Raw genomic sequence first — 14,111 nt, forward strand, 5'->3', positions numbered from 1 at the left:
CCAGCCTGGGCAAGTTAGCTCAAGACCTTGTCTCAAAAAATAAAAAGGGTTAGGTGCATAGCTCAGTGCAAAGGTCCTGGGTTCATTTGCCAGTATCACAGTTTTTTTTAAAAGTGCCAAAACTGGACTGGGGATGTAGCTCAGTGGCGCTGCCGCATGTCTTGCAAGTACAAGGTCCTGAGTTTGATCCCCAGTACCAAAAAAAACCAAAAAATGCCAAAACTGGAAGTTGTGAATCTAGCTCATCCAACAGAGATCAATATTTTCATAAAATACAATGAAAATGAATTACATGAAAAATGAAATAAAAAAGCAAAGTATGAGCCGCAATTATTTTTATTTTTTTATTCAACTGACAAAATTAGTTTATCTGATATAAAAATTTCTGGACACTCAAAATTCCAGCTTTTATGTCATGGAAGACAAGGAACAAAGAGTTCTTGGACTGACCACAGACTACACTTTAATAATATTCATGCAGCTACCCACCGGCATTCACAATCCCTCATTATTTATAATCTCTCATTATACCACCACACATTGCCTGTGTCTCTCTACTCCTCCCACAAATATAAACTCCATGAGGGCAGAGATCTTACACACCAAGCAAGCTTCAAAACAGTGTCTGGCAAATAACAGATTTGTAACAAGCATTTGTTATATTTATTGAATCACTTGATCAATTCATAATCCACTTTTTTTCTACTCTGCCACGGAATCTCAGCACAAGTGAAAATTCTTCTTTTGTCCCTTTTAGGTTCTTTAAGGTCTTCACTTTGAGATTCTAAACACCTTGCTCGCTAGCATTTTTATTGTAAATCAGCCGGACTGCCAACACCCCAAGAAAGACCCTTTTCTAAAGTACCCAGTAGTCTAGATTTCTTCCCAATTCCATTCTTCCCAAAAGTGATATAAAATGGAAAAAAAAAGTCTAAAGGGAACCTTGTGAGAAATAAGCAACCACTATTTGCTTCACATTTATCTTGTGCTAAACACCGCACTAGGTGCTGTATGTTATCCTCATTTAAATTGGAATATTGAGACTATGATGGATATTATCCTCATTTTAAAAATAAGAAAAACTAAAGTTCTGTAAACAAGTAACTTGCCTCATCCCATAAAAATAATACTGGTATTTACTGAGCACTTACTATATAAATAGATATCATACTCAAGTCACTACATAAAAATTTCTCATATAGCCATGACTGAGTGGAAGAGTATCGATTCACCCTGTCTAAATGCAAAGCTGGTGTTACTTTCTGACTCTATCTAGTCCAACCACCTTTCATTCAAGGAATGGCACAAAAAGGTTTCTTAATTTACCCAAAACTATACAATTAATAGCAGTAGAAGAGCAGCAATAATCTCTTCTGATTTCTATACTAATGCTTTCCACTATTCACTCTATGGTACTTCTATTTCCAGCAAAGGAGAGAACCACTCACATACTTTTAATGGTAGCTGAATCTGACTTACTTCAGAAGGAAAGGCAAACACCCTCAGGCAGATGCAAAAGCCTCAGATGGCTCTCTAGTGTTAGCCTCCCTCTTTCAGTACAGCCAGATAGGTTCATTCACCAGTCATGTAAAGCTGTTTTGTCTATTTCCATATTCACACATTAATGACCAGTAACAAAATGTTACAAATCACCAACAAAGAAAACTTGTGAAAGCTTACCTGAAGGATTTTTTAAATGGTTTTTTTAAACAATCACTTACTTGAATAAATGTTATCCTTTCTCCCAACTCTTTCTTTTGGAACTGTAATAGTAGAGCAAGGGTGTCCGTGTTTCCTGTGCAAGTTAATCGCTTTTTCAAACGCTCGTTAAAGTTTTATTTGAAAGCTATTTTCCAAAAAGGAATTCCTTTAACACTTCTTGGGAGTTACCAACCTCAGGTCAGGGTGTTATACGTTAAGAAGCTGGCTTTTAATAATCCCAGCACTCTGGCTAACCGAAGAACAGAAGGACAAGCTTGAAGTCAGACTGGGTACCTTAGCAACTTAACGAAGCCCTGTCTTAAATTTTTAAAAAGAGGGTGGGAGGTGGGGGCTTGGGGTAGAGCTCAGTGTGAAGGTCCAGAGTTCAAACGCCCATTACAAGCCCCCCCCCCCACGGGCTTTTGCACTGGAAAAGGCAGAATTCAAATTCAGGTTAGACTAAGATTATAAACTATCATCTTTCATCTATCAAAGTAGTCTTTCATGTATCAAAATCTGATATGGTTAAATTAATAAATTTAAATAAATGTGAATTCTCAATAAGTTTAATGTCCTCTTACATTATCTAGTTAAGAAAAATTTCTGTTGGAAAATATCTACAGTTAAAAAAACTTTAGTAAGTGTCCTCATTATTTTAAATACTAAAACATGCTCAATCAATTTGAGCAAAAATCTTTTATAAAATGTTATTTCATTCATCTGTTCTTTAAATTGAATACCTGAAATATAATTTCACTTCACTATTAAAAATATCTAGTTGGTAAGCAGTGCTATCTTTAACAAAATAGCAATATTTACAGAAGAATGATTATCATATTAAAGACCTCAAGGCACTTATGTTTCTAATGAACATTTAAAAAATCTCTTCTCTTTGAATCTCTTTTTGCCTGATGTCAATCAGCCCCCTTTGGTACTCTAATATGAAAATTAAGATAGTCTGGCCAGGGATTTAGCTCCGTGGCACTGTGCCTGCCTCACAAGCTAAAGGTCCCGAGTTCAAACCCCCATACCAAAAAAAAAAGAAAGAAATTAAGATAGAGTCAAAGGTTACCAAAGGTGACATTCCTTCCAGGAATAAACTGAATTTACATATGCTAAGTCTCTCCTATCAAGCAAAATATGATAGATTTTACTTACGTTTACTTTGTTCTGGATTAGAAGCTATGTTTTAAACATTTAAATCTGCTAACACTTCATTAAATAAGTAGGATGGGGATTTTTTAAAGGAACTGCCCACAGGGACCAGCAAGTAATGTAAATCAGTGAAGAGGACCAAATGTGAGCCAAGAGTAAGCCCTGTCTGAAAGAGACAGCATGTATTATTCAATGTAGACTATTGTTCTCAAGGAGAAATGCAGGCCTACCATTACCCAATCTTCTATTTTTCAAGAGGTAAAACATCTAGATTTTTGTATGAAATCTGACAACTTTAAAATGTACACAGCTAGAGAAATGGGGCAATGGCTAAAAGATACAAATATGTCTTGTGGCTGCAGGTCTGTGGCCACTGAAAGAAATTTCACTATCTTAAGACTCTCATTTGTACTGAAAAGAAAAAACCCCTGATTCAAACAATTTAGAGAAGTTATTTTCTCACAGTGTATTTGGAAATCAGCCAGATTTAGAACCAGAACATTTCTCCTATATCTCTAATTATATTAAGGCCAACATTCTATAGTCTTTACCTAATAAATACATGCAATTACCTATACATAGGAATTGATTAGCACCCATTACCACTGACATGAATATATAACATTACCAAGTGGATATACTTATGCTACTTAGAATTTCTTGCTTCTGAGCATGAATTATGAGGAATTACAGTATTTTTTCTATTGATCTAGACACACATGACAAAGTATACGACAACTGAGAAGTAATAAAATGAAAAGCATTTAAATATTACTGGAAAAATTAGAATGACCTATATTTGTAGGATGCTTCATGGTACTATCAGGAAACATTATGTGAATTATCAGCATACACATGCAAAAAATTTTTTTCCCCATTTCATAGATGAGGAAACAAGAATCAGAAAATGGAATGAGCTGGTCAGCATCAGAACAAGGTGGCCACAACATTATGCAAATTCAGGTTTAGACCCTCAGTTACTCCACTTCCATCACTCCAACATTTCCCTTAGTGATTTATGCTAATAAAACAGTTTATGAAAAGAGTAAACAGATGAGGAGGGCAAAAAAAAAAAAAAAAAAAGAAGTAACAATACAAAACCCTGATCTGAATTCAAGGCCTAGTTTTTTTCAACTTCCAGATTGCCCTCTATTACCCAGAATAAGGGAACCTGTAATTGGGAGAGAAAATTTGAAAACTGTTACCAACTCCAAAGTAATAATTCTAGTCTAGTTTATGTTTACAGTTGCAAAAATGCAACACAGCAATGAAGGAATATCCAGACTGCTTATTGTTTCCCCATGTACAAGTAATAATCTAATAAAAGGTGAATGTAAATTTTAGTTAACAACTGAAGGCAAAGGCATTATATCACTAAAATTTCCCTTGATCCCAATCTGAAAATCAATACAATTGCTAGTAAGTTTTTCCTTAACATTAAAGAATTTTGAACAAAATCAATAGCTCACAAAATATATGTATTTTTAAATATATATACTTTAAATACTAGAATTAGAATCTCTTCTCCCTCCACTCCTGCCTGTAAGAAAGTGAGCTATTCACAAGAAAAGTATGAAAAAGAAACTGATTTCAGGTCACAGCACATTCACTTCTCTATGTCACACTATGGAACAAAACTTCATTGAAAGGAATGATGGACAAAATCCCCCACACTTAGTGTTTTTTCTTTGTTCTTTTTTCTCTTTCAAGGCCAAGTTCACATGCTTCGGGATGATTTACATAAATTAATATTAAAATTATGAAAATTCTCCATGTTCCATAAGATTAAGCAAGGAAAAACTATTTTATTTTTTTAAAAATCTAAGAACAAGTAAAAACACAAGATTATAACAAAGCAGCAATTTTAAACTACTAAATCTTATAAATTACAAATCATATAGTTTACCCTCATCAAAATAAAAAAGGAACATAAAGAAGATATAGTTTAGAATAATTTTCAAACTGAATTCTACAGTACCTTAAAGGTTGGAGTTACTTAAGTAAATGAAATAAATCTATACACTAACATAATTATATATGACCTCATTTTAAGGTTTTCTTAATCATAATCTAATTGTTTTCATTTTATTAAATATACTTATGAAAAATAAATGCTATAAATTTACACTATAAAGTAACTATACAACAGTAAAACACCATATACCCTTTTTAGGAGGTTCTCCATAAAAATTTAACACAAAAAGTTGCTCTTTCTAGAAAGTCACTCTATTCACAATGTTCAGAACTTACTGTTCTATGTCATATTGGTCAGGGATATAGTCATAATATTTTACCTAATGACAATATCAGAGGTATTTACTATACCATTTAGAAAAACATTTAATAAGTACTGCAATTTAAATATTGCTTAAAGAAAACACTGCTCTGCCTTCTGAAATACTATGTGAATAAGAACTTTGTTCTCCCAACTTTCTGGGTAACCATGAACTTGTACTATCTCAATAAACGTTACTACTTCATAATGCTAAGGAAGATTTTTGAAAATTTTGAAGCTAAATTTACAAAATCATTGAGTTATATTACTTTTAAATTTACATAATAATTCCACTTAGTTAAATAAAATAATTGAATATTTAGTCCAGCTCTTCTGGCATCAGAATACACTGGATATTAAAAAAAGGGGGGTATCCAGGCCTAGATATGGACTTATTTCTAAATTCAAAATCTGAATCTGAATGTCAGTTTAAGTGATTTGAAGAAAAAAATGAAGCATCATTAAAAATGTGACAGTTGGATACAGAAGTCTGTATGATGAGAAAAAATTGGAACCCAAATAACCCAAAAGGAAAAAAAGACAAGACAGCATTAAAATTTCTTCTAAAAGTTATACAGAGTGCTACCATTCTTTCTAGAAAACCACAAAATTCCCCACAAAACATAAGAGAAATCATACTTTTTGTATAAAACATGGCTTATTTATGGCTTTTAAAAGAAATCTATTCAGATACTTTAATGTTTAAATTTCTACAAATAAATATCAAACAAAAATATTAAACACAAAAGGAAGATTAAGTTAATTTGGGCTAGAAAAGCACTATCAGGGTGATCAAATGTTCTGGCAATGACAGAACATAAAATGGTGAGAAATTACAGAAATTTAACCTTTGACCTCACCATCCAGTGTACTGTTTCCACAATATAGGATTGCAGGTTCTAGCAAACATTTCAACTTTTTTACCAAGCAAGCTCTAAGTCTGCTTTCCTATATAAAAGCAGTTATGTTCAAATATTTTAATTAAAATACTAAAAGATAAAAAGTAATTGGTTCTTACCTCTGATCCTGATGCATGTGACAAGTCTCACTGGCATACTTGCTGCCTAAGCAGCTACAAAGACTAGGCTAGCAGCCATTTTGAGACAGCTGCACAGTCTCAGTTGCACAAAAGTGTAATTAAGATGGCTGCAATGTGCACTCAAGAACTCACACAGTGAAAACTCAGCTATGTATCAAACAAAGCCCCTCCCACTTTGTCAGCCTGCAGGAAACTGAACACAGACAACAGCTAATGCATATACTGCAACAAACAATGCAGCTACTCAGGACACAATAAAAGAACACAGAAGGCAGCAAGCCAGTTTTGTGACATAATGCCTGTGAATCCCGACTTGCAATACAGACTTTGAGCACATCCAGATCCCAATTTGTAGTCCACGCCATATATTAGCAGTTACAGAGATAGAGCCAAATCACACAGAGCAAACATCAGGGAATTCGCCTGAAAGCAAGCCTCCATTTCAGTCCAGAAAGGAAAAAAAAAAAGGCCAAACCCTGCTCAAGGTCTTTTTTTTAACCTTTTATACTATTTTTATCATGAAGACAACTTTGATTTCATAAATTCTAGAAAATTAAGTTACTTAAACCCTGATAATAATTTGATCAAATTAATTTCAATTCATATCATGCTAATTAAAATTTTACCCACAGAATGAATCTAAACCTTAAAGAGCTCAACTCTAGGAGAATGGTTAAAGTTTACAATCAAATTTTTGAATCGTGACAATATCTCTAGAACTAAGATGATAACAAATCTTACTGTAAGTAATTTATCCTAAATATAAAAATTTCTTCTCTATCATAATGCAGATGGTCATAAATACATCCCCAGGTGAGTCAGTGGTCCCAGAGCACATTACATTTCATGCCTTGCCAGGGACATCCCCCCAACCTGCAACATTTGACTGCTAGTGAAAATCAAATAAAGAATGTAGGCGCCTCTGGGGGAAAAAAAAAGTAAGAAGGACAAAAAGGTAAAAAACAAGTCTGAAAGTGTACATATTATCAAGAAAAGTTTGAGAGTATCCCCTTCATGGTAGTAAAAAGCCATCAAAAAAAGCCACAGAAAAGAACCTGTTTGGTTGCAATTCACATCAGCTTTGGAATCCATGTTTTCTTCTTCCTTGGTCTACCTTCCTAAAATTTAGCAATTTTTTGTTATTTCTATCCATCACTAAATGTAAGCATTTATTAAAATTCATGAAGGGTGTTGTGGTGATATGGGTAGAAATATAGTAATTAAATGGAAACTGACCCCATGAGATGATAAACCTTTAAATTGAAGGATGGGTACAAGAGTTCATATTTTATTCTACTTCTGTTTAATGTTTGAATTTTTCTGTAATGCTTTTAATTTCTGAGCATTAAAAAGGTCATTAATTCATTTTCCATGAGGCAAACTAATTGTATTATATCAGAAAACAAAATATTATACTTGATGCAAGCCATAATAATTCTTCAAAAACATAACTGAAATTCTGAGGGTAGCTCAAGGAAAATCTCTCCATTAAAAACAAAATAGTGGTGAACTGGGAAAGACAAGGACAGATAAAAACTACTACACCACTGGAGTATAAGTTTATTGTGGAGGGGATTTACAAATATTTAGAGCTACCTGATGAGGCAGGTAAGTCTATTTCACTAGACTATCAATTAATTTGCACACCAGCCATAACAGCAAGTTTTATTACCAATTTGTGATAGTACAAATGGTTCAGAGAGTAACTTCACAAAATTGATGAAATCTGAAACATAAACCCAGACTATACTCAGACCCAGCCCACAGACCTTTACCCCCAGTTCAGACAGTCATTGTTTCCTTGTCTGACTGAAATAGTTGGGAAAGGAAAATGGTAGGCTATTCTTCAGACATCTGGTACGACTAAATGGCAAACCTTTCACTCCGGTCCCAAAGAAACTATCAGAACCTGATAAATACTATTTATGACTCCACCTAAACTATTTTAACACTGACAACTAACTTCTCCTTACTCTTCTTTCACCTCCCAAACCAGGTATAGTTGTTCTCACAAAATCTTTTATTCATGTCACCATTGTACTCACCACATTTCATTACTTATCACTTTATATTAGTAATCTTTTATAAGGACAAAATTCACAATTAATTTTTCATTCTCTTCCACAGCAGGTAACTATCATTGCTCAATACACATTTAATTGAAAGTCACAGCCAGTGTTTTCTTTCTACCACAAAAATTTCTAACCCCTAAGAACCTTTATTTTTAGGATCTCTACATATTCTTATCTACTAGGAAGAAGTTAACTAAGTTTAGTGTTGGCTAAAAGTCTCTGCACTAGAAAATCAGAGGTTGTAAAAATACCTTTTATACGTATTTTCCAGTTTTTAGAGTGTTTTTATAGGTACTGCACAGGAGATATTATGTATAGAGAACAGATGATCTCTGATCTCAAAACTGTAGAACATAAGTGAACATTTCAGTGAATACTTGCTCTGCCCAAACCTAGCAAAAATTTGAAGCCAAGATTTGTAATTAAAAATGGAAGCACCAAGGCTAGGGACATAGTTTAGTGGTAGAGCACTTGCTTAATATGTGTGAGCCCTGGTTCAACCCCCAGCAAAAAAATGAATGAGGGCCAGGGATTTAGCTCAGTGCCACCATGCCTGCCTCGGAAGCACAAGGTCCTGAGTTCGATTCCCAGTACCAAAAAACAAAAACATAAATGAGTACCATACAAAAAGAAAGGTAAATGACTGCAGAGATCTCTAATCCTTCTTCCACAAATCTCCCACAATACTGCCAATCAGACTTTTATTCTCCATGTAGGAAAATGAGAGACTATTTGACTGTTTTCTGGAGGTATCTGAGCACCATGAGGCACAAAACTTGCGCAGTTTCCCAAAAATGACCCACCCAGATTATCCTATAAGAAAGTTCAAAATTGGTGAATTTAAATATCCCAATCAACTTTTTAATCTTCCACATCACATTATGTAGTCAGCCAAGGAAAAAGAGGCCAACTGAGAAACGTTTCCAACATGAAAGGCAGACACCAAAACAACTACCACCAAAAAATACACATAAAGCAACAGATTGTACAAAAAAGAAAAAAACTACCAAAAAATATATAAACAGAAAAATGCACCCTTGACTCTACTACTACAACTACTTGAGTTCTAGAATACTGTACAGTCAAGAAATGAAAACCAGAAATTGATAGAATATGATAAAAGAAATAAAAAACAACAGAACTAGATGATAAAGTTGAAAAATATACATGAGCAAAAAGACAAAGTTGAAAGCAGAAGAAAACTGGAATGACAAAATGGAGAAACATTATCAATGAGATCATTTCAGAAAAATTTCCAGGGCTGGGAGTGTGGCTCAGTAGTAGACCAACTACTTAGCACGTACAAGGCCCTCAGTTTGATGATCCCCAGCACTGCACACAAAATAAGAATATGAGGGCTGGGGATTTAGCTCTGGGGTTCTGCTATCTGCCTTGCAAGCGCAAAGACCTGAGTTCGATCCCCAGTACCAAAAAAAATATAAATATAAGAAAATGAAGGGAAGAAGAGAAGAAAAGAAAAAGAAATATTCTCAAAATGTATGAGCAGGAATTGTCAGACAAAGGAGGAGATTTAGCTCAGTGGTGCCACGGCCTGCCTCACAAGCACAAGGTCCTGAGTTCGATCCCTAGTACCAAAAAAAAAAGAAATGTCTCTAATTTCTCTGAGGGGCTGGGGATTTAGTTCAGTAGTGACACTGCCTGCCTTGCAAACCCAAGGTCCCGAGTTCAATCCCCGGTACCAAAAAAAGAAAAAAAAAAGGATTATTGTAGACAAAGGAGCCCTACAAATGCCAGCAAACAATAATAAACAGATCCAGACCAAGACCTGCAACAGTGAAAATTTAGAACATGGGAGACTATTAAGATTCTACAAGCTTCCACTGAGGGGCAGAAATAAAATAATAATAATAGCTTTATCAGCAGAAATAATAAAAGAAAAAATGTGCCTTGATTTTTAAGGAGCCTTTAAAATTCTAAAAGAAAATCATTTCAAGCTAATGTTCTATACCCAGCCCAACTATCAATCAAGCAAAAAAATATAGAGAGAAACATTTCAAACAAACATTGTATTTAAATATATATATATTCCATATAGTCTTTCTCAGAAAGCTACCACAGAATGGTCCACTCACCACAGAGAATAAAACAACAAAAACACAGTGCATATAGGCAAAAAAGATCCTATCAAGTGGTGAAGGAAATTCCCATGCTTCTTTACAACTGGAATAAAATTTTAAGAATGATATTTGCATGCAACATGCAGAGAACAAATAAGCAAGCCTGGACCAAGCAGACAAAAGAAATAAGATCCTTGCTGTTACAGGGGAAAGGGGAAACCTTCTAAATAAATAACAAAATATCCTTACTAAAGAACTATAACAAAAGGGCTTGGGATGTATCTCAGTGATAAGAGTACTTACTTAGGATATGCAAGTCCCCAGAAGGGAAGGGAAAAAAAAAAAAGAAAAAAGAAAATTATACCAAATCATCATAACTAATAATGGATGCTGGCAAAACCCTCATGAATCAGCATCTGTTATGACTGTATCAAGGGAATGGGTCAGGATATTCATGACTCTTTTAGTGCAGACCAGACAACTCTGTGTAAGTAGTTTACGTAACCCAAGATTAGCAAAACAAGTATTCACCAAAGTACTAAATGAACTGATTTAATTGTGGTTAATATTTTATATTTAATGGTCATAAAAGAAAAACACTTTCTTCTTTATCACTCATCCACAAATTTAAAATATTCTTTGTATAAATAGTAATTAAGTAACATACTGATCCAATACCCTGAAAATTCAGGCTAAAAAAGAGCCTATAAAAGATTTTTTTGAGGCAGAGCCTCGAACTCAAAGCACTCCTCTTGCCTCAGCCTCCTAAATCCTGGGATTACAAGCATGCGCCAGCATGGCACCAGATATTTTCTTTAAAGGTCACATAACTTTTATTTTGAAAGATGTTAATATAAGCAGTAAGTTAATAAAGTACCAGAAATATTTTAAGAATAGATGTACCCAGGGCTGGGGATTTAGCTCAGTGTTTCTGCCTTGCAAGTACAAGGTCCCAAGTTCAATCCTCGGCACCAAAAATAAATAAATACAAGAATAGATGCACCCTGAGATCATAATGTTAAGAGAAATCAATCAGATATACAAGCTTAAAGATCACATGGTTTCTCTTATTCAAGAAACCCAAAGTACAAATAAAGAGTGAAACAAGACAGATAACAGGAAACAGGGAGATAGATTTTTTGCCAAAGGGAAAAGTACTAGGAGATGGAGAAACGAGGATAAGAGAGGTGGGAAATGGGATGAAAAAAGGCTTAAGATGTGTCATGTACATGTACCAACTTCCACAGTGAATGTAATCATTATGTACTGTACTGCAAACATGTACTAATAAAAATAATACAGGAACTTTTTAAAAAGAATAGTTCTACAGGGGCCAGGGATTTAGCTCAGTGGTTTTGCCGCCTGCTGTGCAAGGGCAAAGACCTGAGTTTGATCCCTGGTACCAAAAAAACACCAAAAAAAGAATAGTTCTACAGCTCTGCCACATGCCACTCTGCCATGGAGCCACCTGATTAAGGACTGAAAACTCTACGAACTGTGTAGCAAACTACAACAGCTTCTATGTTTACTGCAAAGTCCGTTGTCAAAGAGTGTAGCCAGGAAAGTTCCGGGTACAGTGTGCCACCTGCAAACAAGCTACCCTCGCCTTGGCCCAAGCAACCCTTCAGCAACTAATGCATGTATGGCCTGTTACTGCCTAAGAGAATTTTCACATTAATTAGCTCATTCATTATCTTAGTTGATCCTGAACTCTTATTGTCCATATTTTATCAATAAGATAGTAAGAGAGGAGAAAGTTGAAAGACATTAGGCTGACGCCCTACTGAGGTCCTGAGTCAGATAGAACACGCCGAATCACCCCACTGCACACAGGCAGGTCTGCCCACACGCTTCCGAGGTCCTGAGGTCCTGAGGTCCTGAGTCATGCGGAAGACGCCGAATATACCCCACTGCAGAAAGGCAGCCACCTGGTTCCACACTACAAAGACGCAGAGGACACCAGACCACCAGACCAAAGTACTGAGTCCCGCTGCTCCTGGCCCAGAGAAAGGGGCTTCCGGGCCACCATCCCTCCCAATGCTCCTGGCCCAGAGTCAGGGGCTTCTGAGCCACCATCCCACTGCTCCTGGTCCAGAGGAAGGAGCTTCCCGGCCACCAACCCTCCCGCTGTTCCCAGCCCACAGGAAAGGGCTTTTGGGTCACCATCCCTACCGCTGCTCCCGGCCCCTGTCCCACCTCGACCAGCTCAGAGGAGGTAATCCGTGCAGGCACTAACAGCCCCCCGCCGCAGTCGAAATGAGAAAACACGTAAATAAGTCTCAAAACCAGACTTCCAGATCACCTACAGCAACTCCAAAGGGAAATGAGATGGAACACTCAGATACTCAACCACCTGGGCCCACTGAACTGGCAACAAAAGGGGATCTGGAAAAAATGAAATCAGAAATAATTTTGCAGGTAACAGGAGAAATTGTGCCCCTAGTGCAAGACATGATTCATAAATCTAGAGAGGAGCTCAGAAACATGATGGAATCCCAACATAGGAAACAAATGAAATCCATAAAACAGATGCAAATAGATTTCCAGGAGATGAAAAACTCCATTGAAAGTCTACACAGCAGAATGAGCCAATGTGAGGACAGAATTTCAGATAGAGAAAACAAGATTGCAATTAGTGACAAGGAAAAGAAAAACTGCTTCAAAATTATAAGGGAACATGAGAAATCAATCTAGCAGCTGCTAGATGATGCAAAGAAGAATAACATAAGACTGATTGGGCTCAATGAAGAAACAGGAGAGAGTGGAGATGACATAAAAAATCTCTTCACAGAAATAATGGCAGAAAACTTCCCAAGCAGGGGAAAAGAGCTTGACATACAGATAAGTGAGGCATATAGGACTCCAAATAGCCTTGATCAAAAAAAATCTACACATAGGCATATAATTGTTAAGATTCCAGAAACACAACAGAAGAACAAAGTTCTCCAAGCAGTCAGAGAAAAGAAACAAATCACACACAAAGGAAAGCCCATCAGAATCACAGCAGACTTCTCAACACAAACCATCAAGGCAAGAAGAACTTGGAGTGACATATTCCAAGCCCTAAAAGAAAACAGCCTCCAACCCAGATTGATGTATCCTGCAAAACTATCTTTCAAAATGGATGGAGAAATAAGATACTTTCATGACAAAGAGCACCTTAGGAACTTCGTGAACACCAAACCAACACTCCAAAAAATTTTGCACAATATCCTAGGAACAGACATTGAGGATCACAACCCCAGGAAGCAAAGCAGAATGAACCCATCTGACACGACAAGAAATTAAATGTAAAGGGGGAGAACCCAACAAAAAGAAAGAGTCATTGCAATGACAAGTCAATACGTTTCAGTTATAACCATCAATGTTAATGGTCTCAACTCACCAATCAAAAGAAATAGACTGGCAGAATGGGTCAAGAAGCAAAATCCAACAATATGCTGCATACAAGAAACACACTTCATTCAAAAGGAAACTCACAGATTGAAAGTTAAAGGGTGGAAAACAATACTCCATGGGACAGGAACCCAAAAAAAGGCAGGAGTAGTTATCCTCTTTGCAGACCAAGCAGATTTCAAACCAACACTGATTAAGAGAGACGAAGAAGGACACTACATCCTTGGTAAAGGGAAGAATCCAAGAGGAAGAGATGACAATCATAAATATCTATGCACCAAACACTAGTGCACCCAACTATATAAAACAAATACTAACAGACATGAAAAGTCATATATGCACTAATACAATTGTAGTGGGGGACCTCAACACCCCACTGTCACAAATAGAAAGAT

At 35.9% G+C, this 14,111-nt stretch overlaps 1 protein-coding gene across 9 annotated transcripts in view; it reads right to left on the reverse strand.

Moving 5' to 3' along the window:
- Positions 1-14,111, reverse strand: part of Atf7ip (activating transcription factor 7 interacting protein) — a 136,536-nt gene that overhangs the window by 98,059 nt on the left and 24,366 nt on the right. For 3 of the 9 annotated variants that reach the window (XM_004845838.4, XM_013072539.3, XM_013072533.3), the window contains exon 1: positions 6,150-9,337. The exons of 4 other annotated variants lie outside the window; for them this stretch is intronic. In XM_004845838.4, the coding sequence (XP_004845895.1) occupies positions 6,150-6,166 (17 nt within the window). In that variant the 5' untranslated portion in view covers positions 6,167-9,337. Of the gene's footprint in view, positions 1-6,149; positions 9,340-14,111 lie in introns of those variants that run through there. 2 more of the 9 variants (XM_013072534.3, XM_004845837.4) reach the window with 2 other exon arrangements.

The sequence above is a fragment of the Heterocephalus glaber genome, unplaced genomic scaffold (assembly GCF_053883595.1).
Source record: "Heterocephalus glaber isolate CG9 unplaced genomic scaffold, H.glaber_assembly_v1.0 deba00001444, whole genome shotgun sequence".
Taxonomy (NCBI): Eukaryota; Metazoa; Chordata; class Mammalia; order Rodentia; family Bathyergidae; genus Heterocephalus; species Heterocephalus glaber.